Source organism: Tigriopus californicus, chromosome 11 (genome assembly GCF_007210705.1).
Source record: "Tigriopus californicus strain San Diego chromosome 11, Tcal_SD_v2.1, whole genome shotgun sequence".
NCBI classification, from domain to species: domain Eukaryota; kingdom Metazoa; phylum Arthropoda; class Copepoda; order Harpacticoida; family Harpacticidae; genus Tigriopus; species Tigriopus californicus.
In genome coordinates, this window is record NC_081450.1 from 2,115,478 (window position 1) to 2,126,746 (window position 11,269).

At 39.6% G+C, this 11,269-nt stretch overlaps 1 protein-coding gene across 1 annotated transcript; it reads right to left on the reverse strand.

Annotated features, from left to right (window-relative positions):
* Positions 1 to 3,744: 3,744 nt before the first annotated feature.
* LOC131890673 (cuticle protein 7-like) lies at positions 3,745 to 5,076 on the reverse strand. Its single transcript, XM_059240073.1, has 2 exons — positions 4,817 to 5,076; positions 3,745 to 4,197 (listed from the first exon to the last, which is right to left on the reverse strand). Exons 1-2 carry the CDS (start codon positions 4,826 to 4,828, stop codon positions 3,745 to 3,747), a joined length of 465 nt encoding a protein of 154 aa, XP_059096056.1. The 5' UTR covers positions 4,829 to 5,076.
* Between the last annotated feature and the right edge of the window lie 6,193 nt (positions 5,077 to 11,269).

Here is an 11,269-nt window from a genome sequence, read left to right on the forward strand (position 1 = left end):
GCGGTGATATCTATTTTAGCTCACCTTTAGTCAGATCATCATAGCTTCAAAACCTCCCTCCTTATCTTCTGCCAAAAACATGGAACAATTTTTATAAGCAAACCAATTTGAAAACCTCTTGCCAAGACTCATTGAAACTCTGGAAATTACAGACGCTGAACACTTTCCTAAACTCATATTCATCAGACTGCCATTTAAAGAACTGTTTTGCGTGTAATTCTTAGTGATTTATGTGTCTTTTTATTTTGCTTTCTTTATTCCGTAATCTGACTGACATTGTGATCTGTTGTAAAGACGCTCCGGTGAATGTTGTGTTTAAGTGGCATGCTGCAATATGACATACGAGATTTAACCATCTTCTGGGTAATAAGTGCGAGGGCGTCCTACACTTAGGAACCCTTTCTATCCCTCTGGGATATAGACTTCCATGAAAACAAGCCTTATGGCTTATGGAAGTCTTGGGGAGCTGCTGCTTTTGAACATCATGAACAATTAGCATTTAAACCCCCTGAAATACATACATACAATACATACAAATACATACATACATACATTTCAAGGATAACATTCCCAGTAACATCAAGAAAGTCCACAAAAAATGTGCACGCTACAGTAGTTCTTCCAAAGTTGGTGATGGGGTCTTGGCATGTTTGTTCTCAAGACGCAGGAGGCCTTGCTTAATACTGCCAAACTTTTGATAAATCTGGATGCTGAATTATGCCATCCACGTCCTGCAGAGGTTTTAACAATGCTTCCCTTGCNCAGTAGGTTTGCAAAAGGTCGAATAAGTCCAAAGATGTTTCACTAGGAACATCGCAAGAATGAGAGAGCTCTCGTATTGGGAGAGACTGAAAAAGTTGCGACTGTACAGTGTTCAGAGAAGGTACGAAAGGTATCTGATATTGTAGGGCTTCAAAAGCATCCATGAGTTATGTCCCAACCCTGCATTCAAGAACTAGCTCGGTCTGCCAAGTCAAATTCGTTGGTAGACCAAATATCATATAAAGATTAAAAGGTAATAAATAGACGAATTATAACCTTTCATTTTAATAGTACTGGGGATTACATTCCCTGTAGCGGTTAGAAAAGCCCGTGAAAAACCGAACCCAAAAAAATAATTGAGTGAATACATGTCGATTCCCATTTATTCACCAACACATACACCACGAACACTGCACGTGCACATCAACCCAGGAGTATCAGAGGAAGTCACACATCGGTGCCAAATTTCTGGGAGATAAGAACAACAACAAACTAAAATGCAACTGTTCTCAACGCGCTCCAAAACAGAAATGCAAGGACCTTGGAGCTGCGTATTTAATTCTTGATAGAAAATTCCACTCTTGTTGAATCATGATATCAAACATGGGATGCTGCTTTAAAAAAAATCAAGCTCTACTCTAAAGGGCTTCGACTCATTGTGTGTTCTCAGTCCATTAAAAACACACCTATTCAAACTCAAAAAATACTTTTACCATCAAATGTCTGAGTAAATTCTTTTATCAATCGACGTCCGGTTGAATAATAATGCATTTAGCATGTCAATCTTTACATTTGGCTTTTCCTCTATGTACCTGTAGTTAACGTTCAATTCTCCCATTCACCTGGTCTACTTTTCTTTGGGGACGCCCATGTCCATGCAAATCTGCCAGAGTGGAGTGATTTTAAATAAAAGGTGTCTTGCTGTCATTGAAATTGTACTTACGTACGTACTTCCCATGGGCTCTTTTGTCCATTATGCCAATTCAAGCTCCCCAATATCCCCTTTCAAGGTTCATTCCATTTTGGTTGTTAGTGTTTGAAGAACCCGTAATGTGTTCGAATTTCAATCATGGCCCGTAATCCTCCAACGTCAATGACCACCTCCCAAGCGTACCTTGAGCGTCCTTGCAACTTCATAGCCACATCAATCGCTTGCAATTAGTCCTCAGGGTAAAATTGCGCCAGGGGAGACGATGTCTCCATCTGCGCANCTTGTTCCACAGTTAAAGAGACGGGAAACGGGATTGATTTGTTGTACTCACAAAAGCGTTCATGTTGATTGGTTGATTTGGGTTTAGGTGCGAAGCTAAACGGTGAATGATCATCCTTCATGGGTGCTCTGTATTTATACCCAAACTTTTCTCGATGAACACCTGAAAGGCAAGCCTGATGAGTTTGAGTGCTAGAAGGAAAACTAGATCTGTACGCTTCTACCCTTGGCCCCGCCTAAAATCCAGTCTTTCTTGTCGTAGACCCTAAACCAGATACTGACCATACTTTTTGTGTGGTTAAGGAGCAAAGTTTTCAATCATCACTATAACAAATATGTCTTTTGCGACAACATGCCCCAGTGGTAAATTAACTAAGATTCCCACTACTCATGCTAATTGATTCCTTGGACGTGTCCGGGAGTTGTTGAAATTGTCGTTGGAAACGAAATTATTGTAGATGGTGATAAAGGTGAAGACATGGAATTGTACTCTAAGAACCCTAATGCCTTTTTATAGGATTGATACTCTACCGTTCATGATATTTGGCGAAGTCTTAAATATTTCTCGTCATAAGTCGTTAAGGACCATTTCACCCCAACCCCACCCTCATTCAAAACTGAAATGAGTCATGTACTAAAACATAACTGAATTTCTTCGTTGGCGACAGAAAAGGCAACATAGAAGTAATTACCATTTTTCTTGCGTACAGAATAGCTATTTATTCAATAGTTAGGCTCTCTTTGCGTGAAGTATATAAAAGGGAGGTTTGAAAAAAATTGATATGGTCAAGACACTTTGAACTCGTTCCCCATTTACGCCGTCGGGTTTGAAGAGAATAGTAAGGACTTGCCCAAGCTTCTCATCACACAAGCGGGTATGAAAAGGTTAAATCAGTTTTGTTGTTAATCATTTTGACTTTTTGAAATCTGAACTTCAAGCAACTACGTACATAGGAAGAGCGGGCTGGTGATTGAAGTTGCAATTTTTTTGCCATAACCGGTTTTCCAGGCATGATATTCTCTGAAAACTGTTCAATGCAAAATGACATGTGGAAATATGAGCCCAGTTTTTTTAAGCAAAAGAGTAAGTTTGAGATCGAGAAAAGATCTATCTTATGCAGCACAGTACGATCTTTTCTCTATCTAATATTTACTCCTTTGCTTTAAAAAACTGGGCTCTGTTTTCTACCATAAAGTTAAAAAACCTAGCTAGGGTAACTACAAAATTGGATTATTTCCCTTTAATGGAACCGTTTTTCAAAGGTTCACTCTAATAAACTCAAAGGAAACCAAACGCCACGGTTAGAAACTGTATTGTATAGCTGTGTTCACTAAGGGCTGGAAGGTAAGTTTCCAGCCACTCGTGAGGAGAAAGAAAATTTCCATAAATCACATTTGGCTTCAAAATGTTTTGAGTGAAAACCAAGCCTTTACAAAAGGACGAGGCGTTTTTAATGGCTGCCACTCTCTTTACATCTGGATTATTGGATACAGTTATCTCCTCTCCTCTTGTCTCACCACGCAAGTCAACAGGCATTGTCAAGTTTTGAGAGAAATCCTTCCTAACACTTTTATTGCAAACTTATCTTGCAAAAGCATAAAAGGCACTTTTGATGTTATCATTTAGATATTTTTTGTTCCCATTAAACGCTTTTATACCTTAAAGTTAACCAGACTTGTCTTCATACTCGATGGCATAAAATGGAGAACAAGTTCGAGATGTTTAAACTGTATCAACTTTCTTCAAGCCTTGCGGCCTCATTTTAAAAACTTCACGGNGGGGCCACTCCGTTGTCAACAGGGGCGACACCAGTGTACACTGGGGCAACGGGCAAGTTGGTGGCGTCAGCACGGAATCCCAGACCATCAGCAATGTAGTTGACACGTTGGGGAATGCCGTTAGCGTCCACGTAGCTGTAAGAACCAGTCACACCAGCGTAGGCATTGCCCACCTCTTGCTTGGCCGAGTTGATGTTAACATAACCATAGTTCAGGTTTCCAAACTCATCCTGAGCTTGGTATTGCGAGGATACGGGGGCAGCAGGGATGGGAACGGGAGCGGGAGCCACGGCAAGAGGGGCACTGTTGTAAGCAATGGGGGCGCCATTGTAGGCATAGGGCAAGTAGCAGGTGCTGTAAGGGGAAAGGCCATAAGGAAGGCCAGCGGTGTAGGGCGTGGCAATGATGCCAGCACTGGCCACAGCCAAGACAGAGGAGAGCACGACCTGCAAGATGAGAGATGTACAGTTTTTACATGATTTTTTGATTTACCAAAATGGTTGGTGTTAGCAACTTTATTTAATAGGTAGGTTTATCTGTGAGCAAATAGAATCAGTCATTATTTTAAAAGTGAGCTTTCTTCCTTGTCAATCAGTTGCTTGGAAAAGTTTTAGTCATCAATTAAAATAACAGCCAAATATGCTTAAGTAACAATTAACACTTAGTTGTGTTTCTCAAAAGGGTTCCAAATCACCTTACCCCATCTTCATCTTGAATTGTTAGATGTGAAGATGGCTGAAAATGCCACCCCTTTCTTTTATCAACTCACTCTTAGTAAAGTTTACACCTCAGGCGCCATGGTAAGAATTCTAATTTTCTAATGTTCTTTTTACAAAGAAACAAATAGGTATTCAAATTTGGTCAAATATCTTTCCACAACAACATTGGAAAAAACTGCGGTGTTTCTGCATCAAAATATGTTTTGTGAAGTTTAAAAGCCAAAGCAAGCGCAAAGAGTGTTGACTTTTGCTCATTTCTTTTACTTGACCCACATTTGATAAAGAAAATAACCTGAAAATGATAATGTTGGAAAATAACCTGAAAATGATAATTTGTTATACTCACCAAAGCGTTCATGTTGATTGGTTTATTTGATCTATGTTTAGGTGCGAAGCTAAACGGTGAATGATCATCTCTCGTCGGTTCTCTGTATTTATACCCACACAACTTTTGGCGTGACCTCGGAAGGCAAGCCCAAAATATTCGAGTGCTGCAGGAAAACGAGATTTGTACGCCAACAACTTTTGACCCTGCCCACTATCCTGTCTTTCAGAAAAGTTGAATGAATCCTGTTCCAGAGTGTTTTAATTGAGATAGCAAAAAGCTCTCCTATTGATGCATCATTAAGAATTGCTTTGATTTCAAATGTGTGGAAAAGGACGCAAGGGTCGTTTCTTCAAGGCTAATTTTCTCAGCTCAAGTTAAATGACTGGTAAAATCAAGAACTCTCAAGGCATATTGATTTGGTCTGACAAATTCTGTGATTGCAAGTGATATTTGTACTCGCTTCAATGCAGAGGAAGCCATATGACACTGGGAAAAGTGCTTTGAGGCTTTTTTGTTAGTTGCCACCAGAGACCTCTCACATGAAGTACTTTGTCCTCCGGTGTGACAGGAAAGTTTTGGGCCCATGCAAGTTTCCTGCATCTTTATTTCATAGATGAAATGAAAGCTATTGGGTCAAAAAAAACCGATAAAAATTTAATCTACAATGTCTGATGAGTGATTCTTGGCAGAAATGTCCTTGAATTGAGTGAAGGCCACAGTGGTTGCTGAATTGATGAACTTTTTGAATTGAATAACTTGATTGCAACTCTTGGTCATGTCATGGCGTAAAAATAAGTGCAAAATATGGTGTTCAGGTATTATACAAACATTGTTGAATATTAAGGAAAAAATGTCAAAAGTGGTAAAGGCAATAAACTAGTTGACTTGAAAGTGATATCACTGAGTATGACTAGAATTTTTCAATGCACATGAAAAAAGTGATGAGGGGATTTACAGATAGTCAATAAATAGGTGGGTAGGGGTAAATGATGAAAATCTGGGTTACTCTACTCTACAGTGGGAGGGTCAAATTGAACAGATCAGATCCTTTGTCAACTCCCGTCGTTGATGCTGATGGTTGATTTGGCTGGGAGTGGGCAAAGATACGTGATCGCCAATATTCCCAAGGGATGTTGGACCACGGACAATGAGCTTTTGTTCAGTCCTTCATCGNCTTGTTAAACGACTTGGAAAAGTCGAGGTCGACAACATCAAGTAACTTATGGCTCTCTAGTCCTTCAATGACTTGCTCCATATGATCAATCAGTTGGGCAATCGTGCTAAAACGTGCTCAAAACGCGTGCTTTTTTTGTTATAGAATGTTTAGTATTATTGCTATGATCTTGTATCATTCTGGTTCATTATTACAAAAGTATGTCGGATGATAAAAATGCAAGTTTTCACCACAACCTTAGCAAATCCATGTTTCAATTGGGATAGAATAGTATTCCTTTTTTTGACATAAGGAATAGTGGTCACTGTCTAGAACCTTTCTAAAATTTATTCTTCAAAAGTCCGGGTTCGTCGAAATTTTAAAAAGTATATGGCTTCTCCAAAAGTAGGATGGGATCAGTGGGATGAAATCAGGAGCTGAGGGTTCAGATATCTTGTCAAATAGTGTAAAACGGATTCCTGCAAATGCCTTGCCAACCTTTAATGTTGACTCTTGTTTCAGAACCAAACTTTTGAGCCACGTTTCTAGATGGATGTCTGATGTCAAGTAGTGGACATTGGCATTGTTTGACGTGAAGGGGATTCCGATGTACCGCTTCAGATATTTCGCAAGAATTGCATTTGTGGCATCCCAGACGTTTTTGGAAATTGGAAAGGAGGCCCAAACTGGTAGAGCATATTCATGAAGAGGTCAAATGTAAGTTTGATATTTTTGCGTTACTAAAAAACTCAATTTCTTTTTACAATACAGTATCAATGTGTGAGCTCTTTAGGAAATGATTGGCTCGTTGGTGAGCTTTGTCTGTAACCTTTAGTCGGTTCTTCAACAATTAAAGCAAATCATACTTAGCCAAGGCAGTAATCCCTGTGAGGGTCCCCAATGGTACATTTATACGACTCCTATTTCGGCACATTTTGTTGTGATTAATGTGACGAGAGGTTGGTGATGAGACACAAGTCCATAGTAGGAGCATATGCAAGCAAGATTATGTGTCAAATATTGGTTGCAACGTTAAGAGTTTGGTGGGAAAAGACTTGCAAGGGCTGTTAAGATAACGTTTCTTTCAGATGATATTGAGTGGAAGCCGAAATCCGTGGGAAGAAAAGACCAGATCAGTCTGGATCAAGCCATGCTTAGTGGTACTGGAGAAAAGAAGTAGCATAGTCCAAGTATCTGCGAATTGAGGAAGATACCGTGAGGTTCCAAACATGGGCCTGGACGTGTTTGACATCATTTTATCACGAATTAAGGATCCAAGATGCATCGCAATTGTGGTTCACTTAGGGCGGCTTTACAATATGATGGAAAACGAGGATTGAATCCGGTTTGAGGAAGAAGTAGGATTAGTGTTAGGGCGAGTTTCGCAATATGAGTCTTTTCGTTCGACTTAAGTACAGGGAAAGACTGGAGTCGCCCCAGCACTAGTCGTACTTCCATCCGCAAACCGGATTCAATCTCGGTTTTCTATCCTGGTGTAAAGCCGCCCTTTGACATGTCTAAACTCAATTCTTAGTAATTACTAATGTTATCAAACTTATGCAAATAATATTTTTTCACATCCTGGACCATTATTTGAATCCTTTGCACCTTGGGCCCGTTTTCACATTTTCATGCGTTTTAGGCCTTTTTTGGCTGATTGGATGTAGGCCGGAAAAATGTATTTTCACATTTTGATAGGATATTGGCATCCTTGACACATGCCAGCACTTGACAATTCAGAGCGACGCCTGCCATCTCTTTCCTAAGACATACATATGATCCTATAACACACTGAATCATTAAATGAGTATGTTTTACACAACAAACCCCACAAACAGCAACCCACTGAGGACTTTCAAAGAATGACATAGGCTGAAATCGATTTCTAGAAGAAGTAGGGTTCCTCAGTTTTGAAAATTGGCGATCTGTGGTAGAGACTTGAATTTTCCTGCCCATGCGTAGAAATTGCAGATGGTTGACGGTTCGGATGTGCGAATGAGCTGAACCGAGGGCCGTTTATAAAGCTTACACCTCCGACCTCTTTATTCATTAGCTTAACCAGGGAGCTCCTAGGTCGACATTTTCGTCAATATGTTTCTCATGCGAATCAACTATTTAGCTTGAAGGACCTCAGTTAGGGTTCTCAACTCGAGCAAAATAAAAAAGTACTACCGAGCAACCAAAGATAAAGAACGGGTCTTGAAGCAACCCTTTGTACGAGTCCTAGAAAGGCAGGGTCACGTTTTGACACTCAATTAAGCATTTTTTATTTTTACTTTTGTGTCCTCTTTTGCTAAAGATGGGAGCCCTAGCTAAGGTCTTTTAAGCTAAAAAGCTGCCTTACCCATTCGGTACAGAGGAGTTGAAGGATTGGAAAGAAAACCAGTTAGTATGATCCTCTCGAAGTTCTGCTCGAAATGAAAAAGCATTTTTTGTCGCGGTCTAATGACTTGGGACCGGCAAATCGTACAAAGAAAATTGTCCTTAGGGCCCAATTTTTACCTATTTGCACTTTTCACCTATATTTGCACCTTTTTACTTTTATCTTCCATAAATATTTTGTTTGGCCTAAAACGGTGTTTTGGTTCAAATCAGACCTTTCTTGGCGTTAGAATTAGTTTCAAAGTTTGAAATCAAAGGCTGCCCCAAGATAGAAAAATGAAAAACTTAATTTTGAGCAATTGACAGCAATTGTTTATTGTTTATTGTATGACTACCCATAACACATAGAGTGTATAGAGGGTATAGGCTAGAGACGAAAAGGGAAAAAGAAGAGGAGAGGACTATGAAACTAATTTGGAACAGCAGCCGACTAGATTGACCCATGAGTGGCCTCTCTTGTGTTCGACGTCAAAACAAGACTCGGAAGGAACAGAAATCCAGCTTCTTCAGGACCATTTTGAAGGAGGTGCAGGAGGACGTCTGTCGAAGTTCCAACGGCAACTNATAGTCAATAAACAGGTGGGTAGGGGTAAATGATGAAAATCTGGGTTACTGTACTCTACAGTGGGAGGGTCAAATTGAACAGATCAGATCCTTTGTCAACTCCCGTCGTTGATGCTGATGGTTGATTTGGCTGGGAGTGGGCAAAGATACGTGATCGCCAATATTCCCAAGGGATGTTGGACCACGGACAATGAGCTTTTGTTCAGTCCTTCATCGAGAAGGACAACTTGTATCTGGACATTGCCTTCGGAAAGGTATTTTTACATTTCGTATTTTGATCCGAATTAAGAATGGTGTTGTCATTTCCATTGGTGTAAGAATTGGAGTAAGTTTGGTTACTGTGGCTGCTTATCTTAGCTGTTTCTCAGGGTAAAGAGACCTTGCAGTGTAAAATATTCAGATTCTCAAAATGGCAAACAGGAACACCATTGGAATTAGATAATTCTTGCATTGTAACAAACTGAGAAGATTGAGCTGCACAGTGTTCAGAAGAAGTTCGAAAGGTATCATGCACTATATATATTCAAAAGCAACCATGAGCCAGGTTTTAAGACCAATTGTAGTGGTTTTACACACTTAATGCTCTTTTGAGCCCCCCACAATCCACTCATACTCAGTTCTCTTACCAGCTCCTTCATTTATCTATTTAATCTCCCTCCCCCTTCCCCCAACGCAATTACCGGCAGGCTATAAGTAAGACTTGGAAAAGTAATTATAACAACAATATGAATTTGTAGGCATCTCTATTGATCTTAGAAAAGCATTTAACACAATTGACCATGACATTCTAATATCCAAAATGGCTAAATACGGTTTTAGCACTGGTACTACCAAATGGATTTTAAACTTTCTAAGTAATTAGACTCAACAAGTTGATGTAGTCAATTACATATCCGATCCTCTGCAAATATCGTGTGGATTGCCCCAAGGTAGCATTTTGGGACCTTTGTTATTTTTATCATACGTAAACGACCTTCCGAATGCGACCAAATTTAAAGTGACCATGTTCGCTGATGATACGACCCTGCAACACTTTGGCGAAAATCTAAAAACCGTCGAATCAGAGTTAAGTCAATGGATGCAGGAGCTTGCGGGATATTTCAAAGCAAATAAACTCTCACTAAATTACAAAAAGACTAAAGTTATGTTATTCGGATCTTGGCAACTTCCAGCAGAGTTTAAACTGATTGTTAACGATATTCTGATTCAGCGGGTTGGCACAAACTGCCTGGAAAAGAACGTAAATTTTTTGGGAATGCATCTCAATGAAAAACTGAGCTGGAAGTATAATGCCACATATGTGGGAAACTCCATAAGGCGCTCTCTCTTTACAATGCTCATGGCCAAGAAATCTCTTCCAAAAATCCTTAGAACAATACTCTACAATGCCCACATAAAAAGTAGGCTCGAATACAGGCTTGAATTTTTCGGGTCTGGATCTACTGCAAAAGATTTGGTCACGCTTCAAAAGAGAGCCGTCCGATGGATCGCTGGAGCAAAAAGAAATGCCCATACTGAGGGTCTTTTCAAATCCCTAAATGTTTTAAAAATCAAGGACCTAGATAAACAAAATCAGATGAGGTTTCTCTTTTGCTGCATGAAAGGAACCGTCCCCAGTGTAGTCAACCTCTACATTTTCAAAGTACGAAGAGGCGGTGATATCTATTTTAGCTCACCTTTAGTCAGATCATCATAGCTTCAAAACCTCCCTCCTTATCTTCTGCCAAAAACATGGAACGATTTTTATAAGCAAACCAATTTGAAAACCTCTTGCCAAGACTCATTGAAACTCTGGAAATTACAGACGCTGAACACTTTCCTAAACTCATATTCATCAGACTGCCATTTAAAGAACTGTTTTGCGTGTAATTCTTAGTGATTTATGTGTCTTTTTATTTTGCTTTCTTTATTCCGTAATCTGACTGACATTGCGATCTGTTGTAAAGACGCTCCGGTGAATGTTGTGTTTAAGTGGCATGCTGCAATAATAAAAAGAGTCCTTCGTCTTTTGTCATTTATAACGCAGCTATGAATAGACCCGAATCAGCCTCCTGTTATGGCTCGATAACTTAAATATGTAATTGAGGTACTTAATATAAGAATCAAGTCCAGGTAACAAGTGCATTTTGTACTATCTTTAGAAAAAACAAGACAAGTCAATCTGATCAAACTGAATCGTCTAGTTTGAGTACAAGTGTGACATGAGTTTTTACATTAACTGAAACATCATTTGCGATTGACCTGCCCCAATGCAAATAGTTTATGACTGACGCTTTTTCAAGTTGACGTCATCAATTTCGTAAGCTATTCCCATCTACCGTTCTAACTTGAAATGAATGTTTGTTTAAAATTCAAATTTGGCACAATTTTGC